The sequence below is a fragment of the Grus americana genome, chromosome 5, assembly GCF_028858705.1.
Source record: "Grus americana isolate bGruAme1 chromosome 5, bGruAme1.mat, whole genome shotgun sequence".
In the NCBI taxonomy this organism is placed as follows: domain Eukaryota; kingdom Metazoa; phylum Chordata; class Aves; order Gruiformes; family Gruidae; genus Grus; species Grus americana.
In genome coordinates this window covers 6,918,023-6,944,639 of record NC_072856.1, presented here as the reverse complement: position 1 = coordinate 6,944,639, position 26,617 = coordinate 6,918,023, and the positions used below count along the sequence as shown (strand labels likewise).

General features: G+C 41.1%; 1 protein-coding gene across 2 annotated transcripts in view; it reads left to right on the top strand.

Annotated features, from left to right (window-relative positions):
• The window catches only part of LGR4 (leucine rich repeat containing G protein-coupled receptor 4), an 80,617-nt gene extending 55,633 nt beyond the window's left edge, over positions 1 to 24,984 (top strand). For both annotated transcript variants that reach the window (XM_054827834.1, XM_054827835.1), the window contains 14 exons: positions 6,992 to 7,207; positions 7,878 to 7,949; positions 9,772 to 9,840; positions 10,432 to 10,503; positions 10,590 to 10,661; positions 11,343 to 11,411; positions 11,828 to 11,899; positions 13,489 to 13,554; positions 14,628 to 14,699; positions 15,672 to 15,743; positions 16,037 to 16,162; positions 17,532 to 17,653; positions 18,279 to 18,353; positions 21,407 to 24,984. In XM_054827834.1, coding sequence (XP_054683809.1) covers positions 6,992 to 7,207; positions 7,878 to 7,949; positions 9,772 to 9,840; positions 10,432 to 10,503; positions 10,590 to 10,661; positions 11,343 to 11,411; positions 11,828 to 11,899; positions 13,489 to 13,554; positions 14,628 to 14,699; positions 15,672 to 15,743; positions 16,037 to 16,162; positions 17,532 to 17,653; positions 18,279 to 18,353; positions 21,407 to 22,683 — 2,452 coding nt within the window. In that variant the 3' untranslated portion in view covers positions 22,684 to 24,984. The remainder of the gene's footprint in view (positions 1 to 6,991; positions 7,208 to 7,877; positions 7,950 to 9,771; positions 9,841 to 10,431; positions 10,504 to 10,589; positions 10,662 to 11,342; positions 11,412 to 11,827; positions 11,900 to 13,488; positions 13,555 to 14,627; positions 14,700 to 15,671; positions 15,744 to 16,036; positions 16,163 to 17,531; positions 17,654 to 18,278; positions 18,354 to 21,406) is intronic.
• Positions 24,985 to 26,617: the final 1,633 nt, after the last annotated feature.

The following is a 26,617-nucleotide window of genomic DNA, read 5'->3' as shown; positions in this document are numbered from 1 at the left end:
CCGGGTCTGCTCGCAGCCTCCGCTGCAGGATCATAACCAGTTTTTCAGTCTGCCTTCCTATCTTGGAAGGTTGGAGCAGGCTTTGAGGCAGGAGGTGTGAACGGGCTGAACTGGGATGTGATTATAGCTTCTGGGAGAGGGAATTGGCTTGGCCGAGGCAGGAAAGACTGGGGTCCTGGTGTGGGATTGAAAGAAATGAGAGCAGAACCTTGTTTTGCAAGGTAAAGGTGTGCAGTAAAAGGGTTGGGGCAGGGGATGGAGGCGTGCTTCGGTCAGTCAAGGCACATTTAAAATACCTGCTACAGCCTTGCACTTCTAGCTTTTTCTTATTTTAGGAAGGATTCCTTATACAGATCAAGTTACATCTGTATTGTTAAAAAAAACCCAAACCCAAAGCAAACCTAGAAGCATTCTGCTGGTACCGTAATGAAACCGCACAGCTTTAACCAAGCAGTTCACGCTGGTGACAATTTTAGTAAAGTTAAACCATAAGCACGTTGAAAGGCGTTGGAAGAGAAGATCCCTGCATTTGGAGAAGGCAATGCCAACACTGTCTTGTATCAAAAATACACAGTTCTGTTTGAATTCTGCTAGTTCTTTCTTAAAGAGTGTTTTATGGCTTCTGTTGATAATTTTGTGGTTCTGGATTATAAAGTTTTGAAGGACAGGGGTATCTGTAAGGACAATCTTGTCTGGGAGGCTGTGGAAGATGTTCATTAACAGCAGCGGCCAGATGAAGTTAAGAAGCATTATGTGGTTTTACAGGTAGTATGCACCTGTAACGGTGGCAGGTGGCTTTTCAACGAATCAACTTTTAATGGGTTGTCTTCAGAGGTTTTCTAGTTCCCTGCTTTGCTGTAATTAAAGCGTTAAAGGGGACCAGCCCTCAAGGAGTCTGTGTTGAGCTATAGCATTAAACCATCAGCACCAGAATGGGAAAGGAAGAAATTCACACATACTTTCTTCTTAACCTGCAAAAACAATAGAAACTTAAATATGCTGAATATGCTTTTCTCCCTTGGGTTTTTTTTTTTTGAGAGTAAAGAATGTATAAGGGCTCTCCTGAGCATGTTTGTGCTGAAAAATCTTTAAATATGCAGCAGTTGAAATACACTGCTTCGTGAACTTTACTTACTTGCTGAATGACAAGCATCTCATTTTTCTATGCCAAGTTCACCTCCAGAAGCTGTTCTGGTTTTCTTGAAAACTGAGGTATGGATATTTCTTGTGAGCTTCAGGAATCTCTGGGACTTCTGTAGCTTTTTTCTTTTTTTCTTTTTTTAAACTGTCTGGGCTTGCTTAAGGAATTGCTAATATTTAAATAAAATTGGGAAATTATTTTGAAATGGAATGATCAGAAACTTAACTGGGATGGACGTTACGTTGGGTGAAGATCAGCTGAATCCTCTGTGGGGAATTCGCAGCAAACTTTATACGATCTCATGTCCCACCTTAAATGTTTAAATGGAAGAAATAGATGTGCTGGTACATCAGTACCGGTGGTTGAAGTAGCTTTGGCACGCATCATCAGTTTCTGAGAGCTGCTGTAAATTTGTCTTTGAATAAAGCAAATCCTTGTATTGATGTTCTCAACACACAAGATACAGAGAGCTGCTGCTTGATACAGTGAGAAAACGTGCTGAGTATTTTAAAGTACCTCTGTTAACATGGGGGGTTTACTGCCTTGCATTGTAGCAGAATTTCCTAGGTACCAGGCTTATCAGTACTCAACTTCAGAACCTAAAAATCTACTCCAGTGTTATTTGAGTGATTTCTTTGTGGTTTTTGAAGGAGCACTTTAAAGAGCAAAGTTCTTTAATGATTGCCATTGAGCAGAAGTGGTTTAACACAAGAGTTGGGAGTGATTTTCCTTTTATTAACATCAACGTTAAACTCCTGCTGTTAGTACAAGGCTGTTAAAACTTCCCAGTTGCTGAAGCCTGGAAGGCTGAGTGTGGTCGCAGGTGAGCGCTAGCGAGGCGAGGATAGTAGCTGCAAACAAATCTGCGATGGTCTCCTCTTCCCAGGCAAAAATAGCGTTAACAAAATGTGTGGCAATACAATCATAATGAATATTATTATTAAGATGAGGTTGATGAGATGCATCCCACATCCGCAACACCCAGGTGGGCTTCGCAGCGAGGAGCGTGGCTGGCTTCTAAGGGACCATCTGCAGGGATGGCCACTGGGATGCTGTTGGTGGTTTGTCCCGGGAGCCCAAGAGTGGATCACAACATGCCTGGAGAGACTACAGGAAGCGAGCAAAACACAGGGGTGTGTTTCTCGCCCTACTGAGCTTTGTGCCCAGCTCTCCTCATTGCGTTCCCGATCCCTCCGGACCGGCTGGCATCGCACAAGGCTGTGGGTTTCGCAGCCTGGCTGTGGCGTGACACGGCAGGATGCTCTGCCGTGCCTTCCCCTGGTCACTGCCTACCACCTGGTGGGGGGCTTGGCTGGCTCCTGGGAGACCCTCAGGAGATTTGGTGCTTTTTTCCTTAAACTTCCAATGCTCCAGAAATGAGTAAATTTATCAAAGTTTTTTCCTGACTCTCCTCCCCACCATAATGTATGAAAAAAGCAGGATGCCATGGCGTGCCACCTCCCAGGTATCTGCTCTCCAGACACCAGCGTACTCCTGGCAGGCCTGGCCTGAGATTTGTAGCGGAAAGCTTTATGAAAATTTGAAATATACTGGAGTCGGAAGGGTGATTTTGTGTGTGTTTATATTACTATATAAATATTTAAAAAATCATATACATATGTGGAAGTTTTATTCATTTGAATTGAGGTAGGAGTTCATATCAGTTTTACAGTTTCCTTAAAGCGGAGTTAATTGCTTGAAGACCTTTAAGTTGCTATGATGTCAAATACTGATATAAGAGCTGCTGACTATATGGGTTTCTATCATCCTCCTGCTCTTTTTTCTTGTGGAGTTGGAGTTTGTGTGAGGAGGGAACCTGACAGGTAATAAAAGTGAAGATGACAGCTCTGCGAGTGAACTCTGAATTTATAGACAAAAATGTAAAGGTCTCTCACAAGCCAGTGCCTATAGCGAAGCTGGAATTGGAGTAGCTTCTGAAAGACTAAGGAATTTAAGTACATGCTGCAAGCTCTAATTTAAACAACATAGTCTTATCTTTAACACTTTAATGGAAAAGGACAGTCTTTGTAAAAGTTCAGTCCAAGTGAAGAATATTGCCTGTACTTTGCTATTGATAGGAGCTAGTGAGTACTCTCTTAGCCCATCTTAAAGAAAAGGTGTGGTCCTTAGTTGTAATATTTTGTAGAAGTTGTCAAATATTTTAGGTTCGCTTTTTAGTCATTTCCCAAAGTATATCATTATGTGCATTTCACATTAAATAGAAGGATTACAGCCATGTTCTGTGCAGTGAATGCAATGTAAATAAGCTTGAACTGTTTGGAAGAAAAAAAGAAAAAAATAACTGTGGCACATCAGGCTTACACTGAGAGGCATGAAGGAATACAAAAAATGTGGATGAGACAGAAATGGCCGAATTAGTTAAAAATAAGTCTTGAGGTATGGCAACTAATAGCAGAAATCCAGCACCAATAAATTATTTTGTGTGTAATCATAATAAATATCCAGTTTGGTTCTTTTGATGCTGCGCTTGTTCTTATGACATTTGTAAATCACAGGTTTTCCATTTAAAACTCTAAATGTAGCTCAGTGAAAACTCCAGGCAAACTGTCTGTTTTCAACTGCTTTACTGATCTATCCGTTGGCCTCTGGGAAAACCAGCAGTCTTCAGATGCAGAGGTCGGGAAGTGGCTATATAAATGGAGAGTGGGAGACACAAGTGGTTACAGCATGATGTCCCATCTTTCTCCTTGACTTTGGCTTTATGATTTGGCATTGCTGATTGCTTTCAGCTCTATTCAGACATGGTGTTTGTTAAGATGATGCTAACTGTTTGGCAGAGAAGTGACAGCCAGAAGAGTGCCCTCTTCCGCCTTCCAAACCTCCCTACTCAATGCCAGCGGTGGGTGGTGGTCATCTTCCCCCCCTCAGTTTTACTGCTGTGGGCTGGAGAAGATTAACATGATGAACTGGGTGGCTGCGGAGACCCATCAGTTGAAGACAGAGTTACTTGGGTACTTGATCTGTCTGCGCTGGGGGTGGAGCTCTTGGCAAAGCAAGCTAGGGATGAAGGGTCCATCATCTTCTCCATGATCCTCTTAGTTCTCCCCTGGCTGAGTTCAGCTCCCTCGTTGCATGTGTCCGTCCTTCCTCTGGTCATCTTCTGCTTTAACTGTGGGAGAGGAGGAGCAGGGCTTGGGGCTTCATTGCGTGTTTTTGTTTTCCAAAGTCTGCTTGAGTAAATGGAATTTAGTGAGGAGCGCAGTGAAAGGACAAACTTAGGCGTAGACAAGTAGTCACAAGGACCAAGGCCTGCCTCTCAAGGTGTGCTGCTTCCCTTAGAAGAGAAGAAAAAAAAAAAGGGAGGGCAGGGAGAAATTAGTTGAAGAGAAGACTCGGATATGTTTATTCCACTGGAAAATAATTCTTTTGATCTTCAGGGAGGTGTGTGAATTTAGGAGAGAGAAGAAAGACAGGTAATTTCTAGTTATGTTTGTTTTTTTCTGAAGCAGAGCCGCAGGCTTCCCCCCACCCCCCCCTTTTTTTTTTCTTTATTATCATCAGACATTTAATTTCTCTGAAACGTTCCAGTCTCAGTGCAGCCTAAAAGCATGCAAACAAAATAGCATACACACCTGTCAGATCATGGGGCAAATGATAAGGGGATGCCAGTATATGAACCATAGGAATTAGCTCTTTGATGTGTAGCTTTAGAGCTAATGGCACCTCACTCACCTTAGGAAAGAGCCTTTGACTGCAGACAATTTTGTAAGTTCCCACTTCTATCGGTGTATTTGTTGCTTAATTTGATGTATTTCTTGATTTTTTTTTAAATTACATGGAAATTCAACTCTGACTTTTTCCTAATAATTTGAAATATTGAAATCATATACCTCACAACAACGCGACTCTTTCACAGAAATAGATTAAGTGCATTAATTGTTGATCAAGTTTGTCTTCTCCCTTTGAATTTGCCACGTCCTTTAAATGTCAGGCTCCAGAAGCTCTTTCATCGCTATTTAGCCTGTTGTGACTGTGCCCAGGGACAAATGTCGCGTGGTCACTGGGTCTGCTCTGCCAGCCCAGAGAGGGATGGGATGAACGGCTGGAGGCAATGGCTTCTTAAAGTAACCCAGCTAGGCTTACAAGAGCATGTCTGATCATGGCTTTAGCAGCACAGCGCATGCTTAATAGAACCCCAAACCAGTGCCGATTGGTATCGTAAGGCTAATGGAGGCGCGTATACCTGTTTCGTCTCCCCAGACAGCAGCGTACATACCATGGCTGGTACGCTGGTCATTGCAGAGCGGTTATGCAAGGTGTTCTCTTCATGTTTGCAGTGAAGTCACCATGGTTCAGCTGGGTGTTGACCTAGAGAAGACAGCCTCTAGGTCAGAGGACAGTCAAACACTGCCTGTTGCTCTTGGCCCTGCGCTGGCTCAGATTTGTTACAGTCTCATTTTTTCATCTCATGGGCTATCACTGCAGACCTTTCCTCTCATCGCCTTAGGAAGAAATAGTGTTTTATTAATGTTTTGTTGCTTCCTGGGTCATTCCTTGCCGCTTCCCGTTCCTGGGGCTTCTGCCCATGTAAATCCAAGCTTAAGCTTTTAGTTTGGGTGGTTTTCCACTTTTGTCCCCAGTGCATCTGGTTACATGGTATGGCGTAGACCAACTTGAACCGGTCTCTGTCTGTGCCTTTTGCCTGCCCTGGATGCCAGGGATTGCTATCCAACGCTAATGCAGGAAGATGAAAAAACAGGTCTGTTCAGAGCGTATTGCATGAGGAAAAAGCAGATGCCATTGTGCGCAAGAACTTCTGTTGTGGCTGCCAAAGCCATCAGACAAGGAGTGCAGCGTCAGGTTTGTCAGGGATAAGGATTTGGGGCTAGACCCTGACAGTAACACCTGCGCCTCGCATCGTGAGGGTTTCACATCTGGAGTTGGAGCTGAGGGCGTGCATTGTAGCCTCCTAGGTTTCCAGGTGTGGAGTTCTTTTTTTTTTTTTCTTTTTTTTTTTATGATGCTTTGAAACCTGAAGCAGTGGTGAAACCCCATAGCATAGGTAAGCCGGTAACTGTAGCAGAACTAATTGTTGCACGTGGTTTGCCGTTCTTTGTGAAAAATATCTTAAGTCGCTTACTATGCATGATACTGCTGCTAACGTTTGTGATCGGAGTTCACCTGGGGAGAAGGTGTGATGGTAAATCCAATAATGTACAGCAGTCAACAGTGTTAATGTGCTATTGCGCATTTCTTTTGTGGACTGTGTTAGAGAGGATCAGGTGCAAGAGTGAAGGATATTTCTCAGTTTGAGTTGCTGACACGATGTTTTATTTGCCAGGATAATTCATATCTCTGAATTTATTCGAGAACTGCTTTTAATAATCCTGTTCTCTAAAGTAGCCGCTTAAGGTATATAGCAGTACCACAAAACAAAGCCTGTAACAGTAGATGATGCCATTGACAATGTAGCTATAGGGATAATCAGTTCAAATGAGTAAATGCCCCTGAGATCTTTGATACACTATCAAGCTACCATTTTAAAGACTTATTCCAGTATTAGCAGCTGGGGGATTTGTGGGAGGAGGTTAGTTAGGTTACCGATTCACTTTAAGCTGATTATAAGCACATGAATTTGTTAAAATGTTTTATTAAAAATGTCTGAGAAGTAGTTTTTAATGAAGCTTTCTTTTATGGGCTTTTCAGTTGCCTTAAAAAGGTGTTCATGTGTCATTCAGTAAACCTCCAAACTTTCCTACATTAAATTATTTCAGTAAAGCATATTTAGGCTTTAAAAAAAAAATTCAGGAGTAATAGGACTTTAATTGATATTTTTACTTATCTACACTTTGTGAGTTTACTATGTGAATTCTTTCTGTTTTAATGTAGGCGTTTAGATGCTAACCATATAACTGCCATACCTGAAGACAGCTTTGAGGGCCTGGTGCAGTTGCGTCACCTTTGGTTGGATGACAACAGCTTGACGGAAGTTCCCATCTATCCGCTCAGCAATCTCCCCTCTCTGCAGGCGTTAACGCTGGCTCTTAACAAAATAACGCACATTCCTGACTATGCATTTACAAACCTTTCAAGTCTTGTTGTTCTGTGAGTATTTGTAACTGTATTTTGTAGGTCACTTTGATTCTCTCCTCAGTTACAATTTCGATTAATCTGGGATGGCACTGAAAATGGCATTTTGCTAAGCTGTAATTCAGTTGTCCAGTACTGACCTATACCGCCAACAGGAGATGCTACCATGTATACTAGTCGACCCACTGAAGGTTTGCTAAAGCCTTTCTCCTAAACAGAAAGTCAAACGGGCTATGGGTAGCAAGATTGCCGTATGTTGTCCTGACATGTCATTTTAGCAATGAATATTTCAAACCAACGGTTGTCAGAGAAAGCTTTCAGAAATATTAAGAGAGGAAAGTATTATCTGCCACAGACCTGTTTCTGCGTAGTCTTAAATATCTCCAAGGTTGAATGTGACAAAGTAGTTTGATTTACATGTTTAAATCCTATTTTTATCACACTTCTGGATAGAGAGTAAAGGTTTAAAACAGGTTGTCTTGACTGCAGGCAATCTATTCTGTGCCCGTATGAGGATGAAATATTTTTGTCTGGAAGTGAAAGACGTTCTTCTGCATAGTCCACCCCATGCAATATTTTTTCTAAGTCATTTAACTGTCTTGATTTCATAGAAGTATCTGATAATTTGTTAACTTATATGAAATCATTCGCTTGTTTTCATACTTGTTTTGTTTTTGTTTTTTAGACATCTTCATAATAATAAAATAAAAACTATAGGAAAACACTGTTTTGATGGATTAGACAACCTTGAAACCTTGTAAGTATGCTTCTTAAAGTAATTCACTGTTCAGTGTTTGTCCCATTCCCAGCTTAATCGAGGCTACCTTACTGGTACGGTGAAGATTTTGCAAATAAGGCAAATACGGTGGTGTGCACCGCACAACACATACCACCACCACCACTTAGGTCCGGCTCAGGTTTCGGAACTGAAGGCTAGTATCAGTGCAGTGCTCCACCAGAACTAATTGACTATGTTGAGAAGCAGGTAAATATTAGCCTGGGTGAAATGTCACGCTGGATGATGTGGCTGTAACGTTCCTAGCCCTGATCTAGCTGGTGTATCGTTGCACAGCACTCCTGAGTCAGGTGGATATATCAGAAGTGTTTGAGCGGCCCTGTGGGTGATAAGGGACAAATATTTGTTTCTCAATGTACTGTAGGATTAAGCATATTTAAAATACACTGCCAAAACTGTTGTGTGTGACAACAGGAGATTTCTCGGAGGGCCCCAGCAGGCTGTTTCTCCGCTGCTCCTCCATTACTAGGTGGGCACCGCTGCCTGCCAAGGAGCCCGTTGCTCACGCGTCCCCGCAGCTCCTGAACCGATCCTCTGCAGGCTGGTAGAAAACAGCCCAGCTCCTGGTTCCCAGCCTCTCGTGCGAGACATTCACCTGAGTTCAGCTCAAATACTGGCAGATATTGAGATGACGGACTGGTTTATCTGAAACAGCAAGCCTTGTGTTCCTTCGGACAGGGGCAGGGGACGTGGGCAGGAAGCATGGCCTTCCCCTGGCCCCGTGTCTGTCGTCCCCGCTGATGGTTCCCACAACTGGGTGTCCATAGTGGCCAGATCCCAGCTCTGCCGTACTCCTCGACCTTCAGAGCACCTCCTTGGCAGGAATGGCTTTTGTCCTCTTGGGCTGTGCTCCCCGCTTCCCTTCAGCTCGCTCAGTGAATGTCTAATAAGATGTATCTCCTTCAGCAGTGCATTTTGGTATGCTTAGGAGAATGCTACGTAAATAAAACAAATGAAGGAGGGCAAGGGCACGTTAAAGCCAGTGACAACCTCTCTTAATGTGGAGTTTGAAGGAGTCCAGGAATGTTGCTTACTCCAGCTACCTTGCAATTCTCCTAGAACCTCAATTAAGTAGTAATTAGATGCTATGTAAATATGCACAGCTGATGTAAGCCTGTGAAAATGGTTTTGCTGCTCCTAAGGAGCCCCTTTTGCAGAAAAAAGACTGTAGCAGGTCCTGACGTTACCGCTAGAACGGTGACAGGTTAACTGAGATTTCGACAGATCCCCGTCACCGACATGTACTGATTTCCGTGTGATGAGATTTCCCTCTGCTTCTGTTCGATAGTTATAATGCATTTTGCTACAAGGTCTGCTGTTACCCCGTGGCTTATTTACTTACTGTTTATTTTATAAAACCTGAAAGAAAAGTTTTCTGAATAAGCTAATAAAGAGTAGTCATTTGTATCTACTTTAAAAAAAAAAAAAAAAAAAACCAAACAAAAAAACTTTTGAAATTTTAGTTAATTTCCTTGTAAATTCTGTTGAAGAAAAATCTGTGAGTTGTTGAAAAATACTGAGCTTTGCTGTAAGGAAATGTTGTTTGACTTAATATGAATAATCCTGTGGATAATATTAAATGTTACCTAAGTTATTAGCTGGTTATAAAGCATGTACAACATCAGAAGACTAAATCTAAGTTAACAATCAAGTTATTCTATGGTCTAGTTAAAGATGTTCTGAGAACTTTTTACTTTTATTGAATTGTGTTAAGTAAAAATTATTTTAACCGTTCATGATCACTATTAAGAATTTAATAATCTTCCTGCTTTGTTTCTTCTAGGGATTTAAATTATAATAACATGGTAGAGTTCCCTGAAGCCATAAAAGCACTCCCAAGTCTGAAGGAGTTGTGAGTATTATGAGTCTCCCTTTTTACCAGTTTTCCTTCTCCTTTCTGTAAACGAAGAGAGAAAAGAAAGTCCCAGATTTAAGAATGGTTGTCTCATTGTGCAGCAGCCTAGATCAGATCGAGTTATGCTAAGCGATATTATAATTAAAGGAAACTGTAATCATCAGCTAGAGAGGGAACCTATTGAAAATGATTTTGGAGTTGTATAAGCAAGCAATTTATTCAGGAGAACAATTAGCATAGATCTTAATCATGAGCTGGTTTTGGCCTCCAGTAGCAGAATTAAGTATTCACTGATCACACATTTTCCTTGTCCCCTCCTTGAGAGGGGAGGAAGGAGAGAGAAAGCACAGAATCATGTTTTGGACAGAATAGTTTATTTCTGATGAAATATTTTCAGTTTAGCTGATGTGCAGTAGACAGAAATCATGCCTTCAGAGTTCTTCCTACAGTTTGACTCATTCCTATTTAACTACAATCCTATTTTTGGCAGGATTGGGAATGGAGTAGGTGTGAAGAAAATGTCTATTGGTTGAATCTACTGGTGGTATATTTTTAAATGTTGGTTTTCTTCTTTGCCGATATCTTTAGGGGATTTCACAGTAACTACATTTCCATAATTCCTGATGGTGCATTTGCAGGAAACCCCCTTCTAAGAACGATGTAAGTAATTTTCATGCATCTATTTTCAGTCTTTAGCAGACAGTGACTGTAAGAACAGCGATTGAAATGTGTTTTTCATTTCCCAGACATTTGTATGATAATCCTTTGTCTTTTGTGGGGAACTCAGCATTTCAGAATCTGTCAGATCTGCATTCCCTGTAAGTATCTTCTCAACTATATAGTACAATAAATGGACATGAAATGCTGCGGCTAAGAACGCAAAATAACTAGATTTTCTTCCCTTATAATTTTTTTGCAGTAAGCTTTAATAAATGTTGTTACTGTTGGGAATATCCAGTTTCTTAAGAAGCTCTAGTAAATATGCTCTACAATTTTTTTTTTTTTTTTTTTTAAATCTTCATTACCTTGCATAAGACACATAACCTCAGGCCAAATGCTCAGGTTCTTACTTAAACAAACTGCAATATGTCCTAGGTGGTTTTTGAACGGGGATGTACATTGTGAGAATGTTTTGCAGGTTAGTGCATGCATGATCTCAAAAGATAGCAGTTCTGGGGGTGACGAGAAAGCAAAATGGAGTCAGACTTCAACCTTGGAACTACAAACTACCTATGAGTTTATGCCCTTTTCACACGTGTATTGATACAACTCTTTCCAGCTTGATGAATTCCACTTGTTTGCTAATGGAGGAGTAATTTATTATGCAAATTACTAGTATGAGAAACAGTGAAAAGACTACCTTCATGTGTAAAATTTAAACAAAACCAGTAAGGATGTTAGAATGTCTCCTTAGTGAAAATAGCCACCTAACAGCAAAATTGAATGTTACAATTCTTTGCATAATGGTTTACAGCTAATTTTTGTGGGGATTTTTTTAGGGTTATTCGGGGTGCCAGCATGGTGCAGTGGTTTCCTAATTTGACAGGAACCGTTAATCTGGAGAGTTTGTGAGTATTTTCTACAGAAATCATTTCCAATAATTCCTCATTTTGCCTCTTGTGATTGAAATATGATTAGTGGATCTGGAGAGCAACTGGATATATGTTCTCTTCCTGTCAATAAATGTAATTCTATAGCTTTCCTTACTGTGATACCCTGTTAAAAACAAAATTAAGAGGAACCTAGGTAAGCTGACTACAGCCTCTGAAAGGGCCGTTGATACTAACCCCCCTCTCACAGAACTGAAAAACAGAGAAGTTGGCCTCTTCCAAAAATCCAAGCCAAAAAAAATTTTGGTGGGTGAATCTAGCACCCCAATAGCTGTGACACCATCCTCCTGCTCTTACGTATGCTTGTTATGTCATCTACCATCAACAATGCAAACATTTATATATGTTTTTTGTGGGTTGTTTTTTCTTCCCAGAACTCTAACAGGGACCAAGATAAACAGTATTCCTGTTAATTTATGCCAAGAGCAAAGGGTGCTACGAACGTTGTAAGTATGCACATTGCGCTCCTATCTTCATCTGCATCAAAATGTTTTAAAAGAAATTTAAAGCTAATGTAAAACAAAAGTTTTGCTTAGAATTGCTCATCCTAGTAGTTCTATCAGAGTTGGAAATCTGATTCTGCTTTCTTGATTCTCCAAATCAAGACTCATGGCAGAGGTGGTATAATGGCTATTATTCCTGAAACAAGGTCCCCTTTGTGCACGGTATGTCTTTCATACGTTATAAAAGATATGTACGGTGGTGCTGCTGAACAGTCTTTGCATCTTCAAGTTCATTCTGCCACCACTCATTCTTAACACAACATTCTGAGGTTAAGAAAGAGTTTTGTTATAGTGCTTTGACTTTTTGTGTTTGGGAACACGGGAGAGAGCATTAGGAACCGAGCGAAATGGAGATGAGGATTAGGAAGAGGACAGTCATACAGAAAAGCAAGACAGAAAAAGCAGTAAGGATGTGTTAAAACAAATAAAATTAAAAAAAAAAACCCCACTGGAAAATAAAACCATTGGAGGGGAGAGGCAAAGCCATGTTTACAAAGGATAGATGCAGGAAAATTTGGAACAAAAGCAGGTGCTGAAAAACGCAGGAGAAAAACATGGTTTATAGAAGAAAAAGTGGGGAAAAAAGACTGACAAGGTAGGATTTATTTTCAAATAGCAGTTTATCTTTTGAACAGAAATTTGAAGATTGTTTGCAAGTTTCTAGTCTCCTTTCTGCTGCACGGTTTCACAGAAAATTCTGAACTTTGCAAGCTCTGCTTTGGGAGATACCAGCACACTGTGTCAAAATTTGCACCAAATTCCTGCATTGCATAGCATCTATCCAGTTTACTCTTAAAAACCCCCACGATTATCGATAAACCTTTTTAGCTTACAACCCTCAGAATTCAGAGAATTTGTACAGTATGGTTTTGGGGTGTGTGTGCATCCGGATGCAGAGCTGAAAGCAGGGCCTATAAAATCAAAAATGTTGGTCGGGATCTCGTGAGCTGTTGAAGCCACTACAAAGGCACGGCCTGTTTCTCCATTGCTTTTCCACTACAGAACAGTAGTTTCAGTTGTTAATGTTTGCCAAATAGAAAGTTTTGGGATGATTTTTTTTTTTCATGCTTGCTTGCTTCACATCACTGGCTGAATATTTCAGGAAAGAAAAGAAAAAAAAAAAGTAGTTCACTGAATTCAGAGACAAAAAGGGGGAGAGCTATAGAAATGTAGTTTTTAAAAGGATTACATGGATTAAGTGAATAAAAGGCAATGAGTCAAGATTTTACAGAGTTATATAGACAGCCTTATTTCTGCTATTTGCTGACTGTTGCAAACTTGACGTAGCAGTTATGCGTCTCTACGTTACTGGGCATATATAATACGTATAACCAAAGTGGGGCTTCTTAGGATGACTGTGGAGAGATCACACTTGTGATTCCATTCAAGATTTTCTCTAAGCTGCCCTTAGTTTTTCCGCAGAATGTTACTAACAGGAAGACTTTTCTGCCAATCCATTTAATGTTTACAAGTGAAGTTTCAAGTCAAAAAGAGTTGAACTAACCACGTTTCTCACATTTTCTGTTTTGAAGGGACTTGTCTTATAACAGTATAAAGGACCTCCCAAGTTTTAAGGGCTGCCACTCCTTGGAAGAAATGTAAGTAGAAATGCATGTTGTTTATGTTTATTAGCTCCTTAGTATGCTGAGTCCAAGTCTCTAGAAACTTTTTTGCTTCGTGTTTGGTCATAAGTTTCTAAGATTAAGGACACGGAGAGAGAATATGACCATCTCATGTGAGGAGTGTGCTGGGCAGAGAATTCAACCACTTGTGTTTTCCTCAATTAGCTAAGGTTTAATTGTTCCTATGGCACAAAAAAGAATGAAGGAGGCCTTCATCCTGCATTTCATAGTAGTATTGCTATACACATAAATGGAACGAGCATTTGTGTTTGCCTTCCTGCCTCTTATCTCGTCCACTACTCTTCAGTTCCCCCGACCATCGGCCTATGCTTGTGTAAAATGCTTTTTCCTCTAGTCCCTGTAAGAAACGTTCAAAACCCATCTTTCTTTTTCCTTATTTCACTGTTTTAAAGCTTAAGCTTAATTTCCAGACCCTACACAATTTTTCTGCCTGCGCATGCTCCTACTTCTCGTACCTCTACTGCTTTCAAGCTTCTTTCCCCTTAACCAGAGTGAGACTAATAGACTTCTCACAGGCCTTTGCTCTTACTCTTTTGGCATCTTAGGCTCATTGTACGCATGGTTCATTGTGAAGGGAGCCACTGAACTGGAAGTATAATTTGCCTGTTAGCTCTTCTCAACATTTTCCTTTCATAAATTTGTATTTTGAGAAGTGAAAGCGCACCCAGGGTAGGATTTGGCCTAAAGACACCTTCGGCATTAAGTAGATTTGTTTCAAATCGCAGTGTGACTCTTCGAAGTTCACAAAACGTTACTTTTAGCTTGGAAAGAATTCAGTCCACACGTAACACTCTCCTCTAAATTAGGAGCTGTGAATTGGGATTGGGCAGAGGCACCCCGAAAGAGCTTCACGGTTGTATTAGCGTGGCTAATGTGAAGCACAGAGCAGATACTTAAACAATTTGCCTACTGGGGGAAACGAGAAAAATCTTGCCAAATCTGTGTATTAGCAGGCACCGAGTTATCCCGTGGTTTGAAGTCAGCCCAGTTTGCCAATAAAGTTCTGTTTCTACTTCTTCACTTTGCAGTTCCTTGCAGCATAATCAAATCCATGAAATCACCGAGGATACCTTTCAAGGACTGTCCTCCCTTCGTATCCTGTAAGTGTGCATAGTTACACCCTGAGTAAAACAAGGTAACACTTTTGATTCTGATGTCAGGGTCTGGTGTTACAAATCTGATCGATGGCAAAAGGCCAGGCATGCTGGAACCTAAGGTGAAGCAAACCATGTATGTACAAGAGATACCAGCAGCAGACGGTTTCAATCCCATTCTTTCTATTCTCCATTTTGCTTTTATAGACTATAAAGATATTTTTTTATATATATGGAGATGTTTTCCAGTAAAAATATTTTTTTATATATATGGAGATGTTTTCCAGTAGTCCACTATTTTTTCTTATATTACTACTATATTATTCCATTATATGCTATTTCCTGGAGAGATCCTACCTGTTTTCCTCAAGAGGAGCAGACCAGTAAAGAAAATTATCGCCTCCCCTTACATCTCTAGCTATATGAAGATTATATAGGAACACTGAAATTATTAGGAAAAAAAAATCCACAAATTGACAGGTGTTTTAAAAGGAATGTCATAAGTCATAGTGGTCCAGCTGGAGCTGGATCTGGCTTTTGAAATCCAACAAAGCAGATGCCCTTCTGCTTGTTCTTTTGTCATCTTCCCCTACTCTGTTGACGTGCCTTGCCACAGATGGGGTTGTCGCTGAAGGGATGGTCCTGGCACCTCTGGCCTGGGAGTGGGTCCTTCGGGAGCTGGCCTCTGCCTTGGGAGCGCAGGCGAAGCTGCTCGCAGAAGGAAGGGGAAAGGGGGCAGGAATGGGAGATGGATTCTGCTTTGGGGATGAGGTGAAGCGGGATACAGCTGCCTTACCAAGGGGTTTGGCTGCTACTGCACCTGGCTGACCTGGGAAAGAGGGGAAATGGGAGTGGTGTTCGGCTTTTCTGTCCAAGGCAGCAGGTATTTGTCACCTTAGGTTTTTTTTCCTCTCGGTACGGTGGCTGTTACAAAGTTTTGATAAAACTGCTAAAATAATCTCGTTGGCATCATTGCAGTGACCTCAGCAGAAATCGGATCCATCAGATCCACAAGGAAGCTTTCACCACTGTTGGAGCTATTCTTAACCTGTAAGTAGGCTATTCTGTGCTGCGGCCTCCTCTCTCTATCATTACACCGCTGAGATAGTAAAAGTTTTTAGCTTAAAACTGGTATGTGCCCATTCAAAGTTCCACCTGTGGATCACGAAACCTCTCACTAGCTGGATGTATGCAGGGCAGACTTCTTGAAGGTCCCTGCTGCACTGGCAGGCATCCAGCCTTGGTGTGAGACTTTAAAAAGCCTTCCTACTCCAGTGAAGCATGTGCTACGAGGATCTTGAAACTCGCTTTGTGGTAACACTGTCTTAATGTTCACATTTCAGAGACCTAAGTTTCAACGAACTCACTTCAGTTCCAACTGAAGGATTGAGTGGACTGAACCAGCTTAAACTTGCAGGCAATTCTGAGTTGAAGGAAGCTTTGGCAGCAAAGAACTTCGTAAAGCTCCGGTACGTTGGTAAATAACGCTGCAGAGTGCCTTGCTTACTTTGACAGCAGCAAGCAACGTGACAGTAAATGAAGCCAGCTTAGATAATACCCCCGACAAATAATGGGGCCTTTTGCTGAGTCTGTCGGTATATATGAAAGGGCATCTGACTATTCTGGTGTAGAAACTGTTTGCAGACAATTTTCTTGGAACCTTCTACACTTTTCCTCCATTGCGTTTCAGGCAGATATCATCTGACTTTAGAGTAGTGGTTGGGTGGATGCCATTTGTTACGGAACTGAGCACATCTGTCTTTCAGAGTGTGGAAGACGGGAGCAGACGTGCAGGTGTCTGATTCCATAATCACCATGCTTTGTACATCTGCTGTTTATTCTTGGAGGCAAATGATGAGAGTAACAGTAATCATTCCAGTGGAAACCTGGTACTGATTTCAGTGGGAGGCGGATCGGATAGTGATTAACGGCTTTGCATTTTCAAAGATCTTTCTGCACGTGAATATTTCAATCCTCAAGAAGCAGTTAGGAATTGTTTTCCATACTGTCCGATGGAAAAAATGGAGATGCAGATCCTGTTAATTTGTCTAAGGCCGGTGAAGGAATCGGTGTCAGGCCTCTGCTCGAAACAGCAGATCCATTTTTAGGTTTTGATCTGTGTTTGAGAAGTAACGCATTGTGGGGATCCTTTAGATTTTATGTTCCTCCTGAATGTTTACAAGAACAGAACTCAGGAACAATACTGCAGATAGTTGTAGCCTTGAGTCAGAAAAATTAGCTTCTGGTCTGCTGTTACCTCATTGTTTATGTGGACTTCTTAAAACTCCGTATGCAGCTGTACTTCTCTACCAGGATTAACAGTATGTACCATTTCTGTCAAACACGCACACAAAAATAGCGCAAAAAATACAAAAACTCCTATAGGCCACAAAATGAAGAGGGAGAAGGAAAGATAAGATGTAATTTTTAACTTTGTGGTCATCTGGGAATTAACTTGCTTAGCAAACAGTTACTCTGTAATTAACTTGCTTAATTAGCTTTCAGTTTGATCTGTACAGCAATGCCACAGACACTGATCAGAATTTGTTTTGTATATGGAGTAGAATGAGGAGTAAAGTGCAAAACATCACAGAATTTTCTTTGTACTTCTTGCAGCAGACAAGACTTGGATGCATCACCTGTCCTTTATCTCGGTGCAAAAGTTCATCCAAAGCGGTTACAACTGATCCAATTTGAAATAGTTTTTTATTGGCGACCGTGAAAAAAAGAAGCTTCAGTTTTAGTACAGAAGTGTGCCACTTAAGATTACCATCTATTAAAAATATTTAACTCAGGTTACAATGGGTAACGCTCTCTGTTGTTCTGCCTGCATTTCAGGTCGCTCTCTGTACCGTATGCTTACCAGTGCTGCGCGTTTTGGGGTTGTGATTCTTATTTAAACTCTAACGCTGAAGATTCCAGTCACCAAGATCAAGGTGCCTCGATGGATCGTGAAAAAGGTAAGTGTTTCATTGTGCTAAACAGGCAGTATTATTTTGGGCCAGAGTAGACGGAATAACAGCGTATGTTGCCTTTGAATAAGGAAATCTGGAAAATGTAAGTTTTTTATAGGAATGCAAAAGCTGTCTTTGAAAGTGCTTAGCAGCTGCTTACAGACAGGCAGTGCCATGTTCTTTCAAAATGTGTAAGATTTGCCTGTTAAAGGAAAAAAACAAACCAACTTTTGTTTTTTAAATTCTAAACTGCCATTATTGTTTCTGTCATTTTCTGCCAGAACGAAAATGTTTTATGGTTCTTGGTATTTTGACCTTCCTGTCAAGAAAGGGCTAGTCCTTCTACTGTCTACGTCAAGGTCCCAGTGAGGAAAGATGTTGGTGCTTTGTTACAAAGCACTGTGAGTAGCTGGGACGGGCAGTAGTAACTCAAACTGCTGCAGCAATTTCCGCATGGAGCGTTTGACCTTATGTGGCAGCCCAGAGCAGCTCCACTTGTTAAAGGCTTGAATGTCGGTGAAGAGTTAGGCCTTTGATCTTTCAAAGGACTACTTCCATCCAAGGCAGCTTCACTGCATTTCACTTTTTTCTTCCTACAACTAACCTGTTTTTCATTTTCACTTGGCTACAGCTGATGCAGATGCTCTAAGAAATGAGGAAAATGAGGAGCTGGGACAGACTATTATTCACTGTACACCCGCAACAGGTAAATCTTATAATGTGCTTTAGCCACACTGTGAACTTCAGGCATGGCGTTATGCAAATAGCTGTCTGCAGAATTACATGGTTTGTTCCTCATAGTCATTCTGTACACAGAAGATTAAATTCTACAATGCTTGGGTGAAACATCATTTGATGTCAGTGTTGTTTTGGCTGAGCGCTCACAAAGATTTGTCTCAGCTTTAGACACACAGCCCTATAATGGAGAACATGCTAGGAAAAAAACCTGCAGTTTGTTTCCATAAGCAGAACATACAAGACTGTAATACTTTTATTCAGAGCTTGCTGTGTTTAATGCGCTGTCCCCTAATTCTGCATTACTCTTGCCAAAGAGATGTCTGTGGAGCAGACTGTGTGAATGCTCATCTGTTTCAGTAAGAAGTCAGCCTGTGCTTTGAAAGCTGAACTCCAACTGCCGTCATTGGTGTTTTAACTCAGCCGGATGTCTTTGCAGGAGACAGGATGAGGAACACTCATGTGATCGGTTTCCCAGCCCTGCTATAGCAGCATTAATCGACAGCAGAGGGCTGTTACAAGTAGCTGGAGCAGGCACTAGCATCTTAAACTGCTACAGATATTTTGCAACGAGTAGTCCTGTTGGCATACCAGAACTATTCTGATTCAGGCTTGAGCAGTCCAGGAGCGTTGAAAGTCTTTGATCTCACAAACCAGTATTTTCATTCTAGGCAGCTTCATTGCTGCCCTTCTGCTTGTCTTCCTCGAACTGCAAATTTCCACACACGGCTCCTCTCTGCTCCTACAGCGCTTGCCTCCTACTTCCTTGCCTTTGCCACGGACTCTCCAGAGGCCTCCTTCTATACATCCTTTCCCCTCCTGTTTTTATAAGCAGGAACACATAGATGGGGGGGAACAGTATGCTTCCAGTGAAGTTACTTCGGGATGAGCAGGGGTTTTCCAAGTCCTGTTTCATTCTCTTCTCCTAAACTGGTGTTTTACATCCATTAGGAAAATATGTTTGCTCTTCATCTTTTGGGCTAGCTCCAGCTTTAGTGTAAGAATATCACAAGGATTTCTTGATCACAGCCAAAAAAAATTGTGGTCAGAAAGTCAAATATATTATTAATGTAACTGTACGTGATCTGAGAATTAATTTGACCAATGCTGCTTATTTGCTTTTGATCTCCTGTTCACAGAATGAGAATTCAGGTGGTGTGTTGCATGGCTTAAACCTTTAAAGCCTTCAGCTCTCTCTTTTTGCCCATGCCGGAGATGCTGTAGCTCTAAAAGGAAGGAAGAGCTTGTTTTACAAGTTCACGATTTGCCTTGTTTTTCACCAGTCCCTCCCATACTAACGACTTGTTTTCTATGCCGTGCTCTTGTCTGGTCATAAGTAGGACACTCCACCCACCGTGTAAGTTCTGAATCATTGCTCATCTCGTAGATCCACTTTCCGCTTTGCCTAATGGCAGGAATGGATTGCTGAGCAGTGGCACTCGGGTAGCACGGCACCGAAAGCTGCGAAACTCATCCTTCCGAGCACGAATTTCCCCCGGTGGGCTGGGAATATTAGCGAGAGAGGAGGGGAACTTTGCATTCTAAGGATTGTTAGACCTGGGGAGAAAGACAGGAAAGTGTGGTGGGTTTTGCTTGTCTGAAGATAAGTCACTGTACAGCTACTAGAAAACAGACTTCGGGTCTATCACTTCGGGATTTTGAAAGCACATCATTGACATTTTTAAATGTCCTAAGTAGGAAGCGGGCTTTATTTTTAAGTAGATTCAGCTTAGCAGGTATCGTTGCATCATGTGATTGTATTGTAAAAATAACTATTCTGGCAGGGATGTCTTACTCAGGAATACCTGCAAAAAAAGGGATTTTACTGCTGATTTTACTGGTCTGATAATCCAGTTAGCACCATTATTTCTTGCCCAGAATTGAAGCTTAGTCATTTAAACAAACAAACAGATTCTTTTTGGACTTGGCAGTTGAGTAATTTCTGGAAGTTGCTTTAGGCCTTGGGAGATTTTTGCGATGCCATTTAATCGTTCTCCGCTGTTGCTCCGGCCGGCGTTAGGGACGGGCTGTAGGTAGCAGCTTTCACCTGCCTAAAGGGAGGGCACGCGCTGCGGGGTGTCGAGGGCTGAATCCGGCTCAGAAGCTCCAACCCCGGGGTGGCAGCACAATTTGGTGTTTTTCTGCTCTGCCTTCAGCTCCCCAGTGCCCGACTGCAGGGAGAGATCTCCTCCGCCAGCTATTGCGCTTCGGACAATTAGCAGTGCCTAATGGGGATGTAGCAGAGGTTAAACTCTTCTAATTGTTGCTTAAAATCAGTAGGATTTCCCCATGGAATAAATAGCAATTAGAAGGATTAGAAGGGTAAGCAGAAGTAGTGACCTTTTTTTTCCTTGTCTTGCCTCATATAATTTTGCTTGTTGAATGTTTCTTTATTATTTAAGCTTTTTTAAATGGCAAAAGAAGAAGAAGGAAAAAAATCATTTTCCATGTATGACTTTCTAAGCTCGCAGTGCCTTTCAGCGACGAGGGTGGGGGAGAGGACTTGTGGTGAATTCCTGTCCCTATTAAAGCTGATAAGCTGAATTTGTTGACTGTTTTACAGCTGTTTCCTTGTGACCAAAAGTTACTCCAGAAGGCGTGTTTGTGAATCATTTTTGAGAAAACATGTTAATTCTAGAAAATACTTTCCCCTTACAAGTCGGTTGTGAATATTTGCTTTTCTTTTTTTTTACCAACTTTTAAAATGAAGTATGAAATCTAAAGAAAATAAAAAAGCTAGTTTGAGTAGCTAAAAGGTAATTAAGTTTGTTTAGCTAGTTTGTTTATACAAAGTATTCTCAAGTGACCATTCATCTCAGTAATTATTATTTCAGGCATAATTCATTAGTAAATAGCTTCAGCAGAATAGTTTACTTTCAGCTGACCTATTTAGCAGTTCAGCTGTGTACTCTATTCATGAATTAATGAGTGCTCTCGTAATACCTTTTGAAAATCTTGCTTATTAAGGCCCGATTCTTTTCCTAAATTGGTTGTCCTGTTTTGTTTTTTTTTTTTTTCTTCTAGGTGCTTTTAAGCCTTGTGAATATTTATTGGGAAGCTGGATGATTCGACTTACTGTCTGGTTTATTTTTTTGGTTGCTTTGTTCTTCAACCTGCTTGTCATGTTAACAATATTTGCATCCTGTACTCCATTGCCATCTTCCAAACTGTTTATAGGCCTCATTTCTGTCTCTAACTTATTTATGGGAGTCTATACTGGTATTTTAACTTTCTTGGATGCTGTCTCTTGGGGAAGATTTGCTGAATTTGGCATATGGTGGGAGACTGGCAGTGGTTGCAGAGTTGCTGGGTTTCTCGCAGTCTTTTCGTCAGAAAGTGCCATTTTTTTCCTGATGTTGGCAGCTGTTGAACGGAGCTTCTCTGCAAAGGAGATCATTAAAAAGGGGAAAAGCAATCGCCAGAAACAGTTTCAAATTGCGGCATTTATTGCTTTCCTGTGTGCTGTGGTAGCGGGATGCTTACCACTTTTTTATAAAGCGGAGTACTCGGCATCGCCCCTTTGCTTGCCGTTCCCCACTGGAGAGACACCTTCGTTAGGCTTCACAGTAACTTTAGTGCTCCTGAATTCATTAGCATTTTTGCTAATGGCCATTATCTACACTAAACTGTATTGCAACTTGGAAAAAGAGGACCTCTCCGAGAACTCGCAGTCCAGCATGATTAAGCATGTCGCTTGGCTAATCTTCACGAACTGCATCTTCTTCTGCCCTGTTGCATTTTTCTCATTTGCACCGTTGATCACGGCAATTTCTATCAGCCCTGAAATCATGAAGTCTGTTACTTTGATATTTTTCCCATTACCTGCTTGCCTGAATCCAGTTCTGTACGTATTCTTCAACCCAAAGTTCAAGGAAGACTGGAAGTTGCTCAGGCGCCATATGACCAGGAAGAACGGAGCGGTAGCGATTGCCATCAACGCTCAAGGGGGCTGCGTGACGCAGGATTTTTACTACGACTGTGGCGTGTACACCCATTTGCAGGGTAACATCGCCGTGTGCGAATGTTGCGAATCGCTCCTTTTATCCAAGCCTGTGCCCTGTAAACACTTAATGAAATCACACAGCTGCCCCGCGCTGGCTGTGGTGCCTTGCCAACGGCCGGATGGCTACTGGTCGGACTGCGGCACCCAGTCAGCGCACTCCGACTACGCGGACGAGGACGACTCCTTCGTGTCGGACAGCTCAGACCAAGTGCAGGCCTGCGGCCGTGCGTGTTTCTACCAAAGCCGAGGGTTCCCTTTGGTTCGTTATGCCTACAACATACCGAGAATTAAAGACTGAAAAGGCTCTTTGCCATCAGCTGCTCTAATAAAGAGGTATAACGCTTCACAGACCGTTGCCTGTTTGGACCTTTCGAGCAGGAAGCACTTTTGTAATCGTCGTTCAGTGTCGTTTGTAAAGAAGGGAAGCGGGCAGTAGCTTCTTGAGCCATACATTTAAAAATAATTAAATAAATCAATTGCCCCGACTGTAAATAATTGGTAAACCAAATTTGTTACCCAATATTTTTACTCTTTCCACGCAATAGTGGTTTCTTTTATACAGTTTTTTTACATGCTAATGGTGTGTTTCCACGTTGTACTCCAGTTGTACTTTGCTTCTGCTGTTGGCGAGGTAAGTTCAGTTGATTTCATTTTTGTCCTGCCAAAGCACAATATAAAGGACAGCTCTTTAATGTTAAAGAAATTATTTTTAAATGTGACTTTTCTATAACTAAGCAAAAAAACCTCTCTTGCTCGCTTTGTATAGTGTATTCAGCATTGAATCTCAGGATGAATTTTACTGCAGGGCCAAAAAAGGGATTAATTCTCCCATAAGTAACTGTGACAGCAATACAGGAATACCATGTTTGTTTTGTATTTCAAGCCAACATTCAATTTTCAAGAAAGGGTTTGTTACAATAAAGCACTTGTAATCCACAGTATCTCTAGACTATGAAATAAGAATATTAACAGCTGTCAGGAATAGCAAGTTCAACACATTTTTCCAGTGATGATGCATTACTTCAGGTGAACCACAGCAACGTTCTTCAGTATTACGCAGTCGGGTCACGCTGTTGGAAGGAATATCGATGCGGCGGGGGGGTGTTAGCAGCGCTGTTAATGTCTTTGCAGAAAGACTGGCTAATACCCTGCAGCCTGTTGACTATTACAGCACCCCAATAATATCTACGAATAGACTGAGATTGGAGGGAAAACAGGAAAGCAATTTTGCAATAAAGAAAAGCGTTTTTCTGATTATTTTACTGAGAGCGAAGTACACTGTGCAAGGTCACTGATTTTCATGTAAATCAGTGCAATATTTTTAAATGATTCAAGTCCTGAGACCCAAACAATTTAAGTACAATTGGTGATCCATTTATCTATATTTAGTTTGAAATCTGATCGATATAAAGTTATAAATGCATGATTAAGTAAACATGTATGTTTTTTGAACAATACGCTAAATCAAGAGCAAATCCACTGCCATCCCAGTCACTCTGGAGACATTCTCTTTAAGATTGAAAGCTAGATTGCTGTTTTGAGAATTAAACTGTATATACTGTTCATACAATGAATTTTTATCTTTGTATTGTAAATTATTTGATAGAACACATGATGGGAAATGTGGCTTCAGTTCATTTTGTTAATTAAAGCTACCTCCTAAACAATAGTGGCTGCCAGTAGCAGAATGTTTAAAATGTGGTTTATATACTTTTTGCATTGTAAATAGACATGGTTGTATATTGTCACTGTAATAAAAACAGAATCCTTGTATATCAAAATCATGTAGTTTGTACAAAGTATGGGAGGATTATTTACTGTATGCTGTTAATTTTGTAAGCTGAAATATTCACATGTAAAAACAAGAGAAGAAAATCAACCCAGAGTTGTTAATTCCTATATACACTCATGAGTATTACATCTGCAATTAGCATGGAATGTTACACTGAGAGCAAATAAAGGGTACATGAATATTGCTTGTTATTTAGCTCTGTTTTTCAAAAGTTAAGGCTGAAAATGGTGCACATGTAAAATTATTGAGCATAACTAATGTCGTATGGTCTCCGCTACACGCGGTGAGAGTTTCGGGAAACAATTGCCAGAAAAATAAGAAAGTTGCCAGTTTACCGGTGGATATATGATTTCGGACTAATGCTGACTCTTGGCATGCAAAAGGTTAAAGTGTTTGCCCTCTTACAAAGCAGTCTCTTTAATAAAGACATTATTATGTATTGTGTTTGAGTTGAAATGGTTTTAGTATGGCTTGGAAAACGGTACAGATGGTGATTTTGGTTTTGATACTGTTTCTGTGCTGAGAGTTGTGGGGGTTTTTTAGAGCCATAGTTTTGTAAGAGTCCCAGTCTGTTCCACACTCCCTCTGTTGGCCCGACCAGTCACAGGTAACGAGAATTCTTCTAACGAGTACCTCTCAAAAAGGACAGTAAATGTCAGCTGCCATTTCATAATCGGTAGGGAAGGAAATCCAACCATCAGTCTTCCAGAAAGCCCGTTGTATTTTCAAGCAATGTTCCTGAGTATGGATTTATTTCTTCTTCTGTTTTACGAAACAAGTCTTCACTGAAATGCTATTAAAATGGTCAGATATTATCCGTTTGGAGTTGTAGTATTTCATTGTACATCAGTATGGTTTTGGAGTTACAGTTATGCTAACAGTTAACTTTGAATGCAGTCAGCCCGGTGTCTTCCAACACACGCAGGTTTTACCTGCTGGTAGAGGCGAAGGAGCACAGGCAGTAAGTAGCTACTAAAATCAACCCGTCAAGAAGCAGTGCCGCGAAACTTGCCTGTCTCAGCATCACCACGTGCCCAACGCCGGTGGATGATCACGTAAGGAGGACCCAGAGAAATCCAGCCACCAGGTACGTAATGCCTCCTTTGTTGGGTCTTTGCTGGACAAGCTGATCTCGGTAGCAGGGCACAATGTAATGTTCAGATGTTCACAGCCGCGACAGGAAAGCCGTCCTCTCGCTCCCCCTCCTTCCCGCTCCAAAAGCGGTGTCAAATACACGGGGACAACTGGCCTTAAAGCTGTGCTGTGTTAGGAACGTGTGAGGTTTTTCAGTTACCTCCATACAAGTGTCGCCTGGGCAGCCACTGCCTCAGCTAGGCAAAGGTCCCCAATTCCAGTTTTGAGACTCAAAACAACTGAAACCTCACGGCTTACACCCTTCTGGGGTGTCCGCAGGAAATAAATCCTCTGATTTTCTAGAGGCTAAAGCTAGGCTAAACTGTTCTTACAGTGACAGCGTTGCATACCTTGCTTCTACACCCCTCTCCACACCTCTCGTACTGAGCTCCAACGCTGGATTTAGCAGACAAAAAGAATTTGCTGTTGACTTTAAATAAAGGAAGACTTCCAGGAAGGAGAGCATTTTTTGCTGCTGTTTTTCTTCCTCATCTTGTGCTGTTGTGAGGAAGCAGCTTTCTGCAGGGGGACGGAGTCACAAATAAAGTGACCAAAGTTGTTGCTAAAGCATTCCCTACCTTTCCCCCCACGAAGAGAAATTTCTTGTGGACAGCTGTCAGCTGCTCTGTGGCGGTATGCTGGGAGATCATTTCAAATGGAGCCTTTTTATTCTCTTATAAAAATAATGCATCTACTTAGCAACTTTATGGTCTAGATCTCTTTTGCCCTTTTTCATTTCTTTTTCCAGTAGAATTCCCTGTGTTTAATCATAAGCTTACTCAGAAATTTCAAAGTTATACAAAGATACTTTTCTCCAATAATTCTTTTCACCTTGATTACTATTTTTAAGCCTCCACTTTTAATTTACAGGCTAATGTTTTTAATTAAAAGCACAATGCAGGGTTCGTTTCATATGTACTCTCAATTTAATAATTTTTAATTATATAGGTGCTTTTGATCTCTTACTGCTAGCATAAGTTTATTTTTAGCAAGAGGTTTTTTTAATATTTTCACATATTGTACAGTAGAATCTGACCGATTTGGCACTAGAGTTCAGCTGAAGATTCAGTAAATGAGATGAAATCTGAAATGGGATAATACATCACAAATTACTGTTTTCTTTACTGTTGTATACTGTGTGGAGGGTGAATGGACACATTTCATATGTTGCATTCATGGCTCTACTACTATAAAAATACCATTTAGGTTTTACCTAAGAAATACTAGTTAATGGTCACTATGGCATTCACATAGGGAAATTACTAGATTTGAGGGTAACAAAATATGAAGCATCTCACTGGTTTCC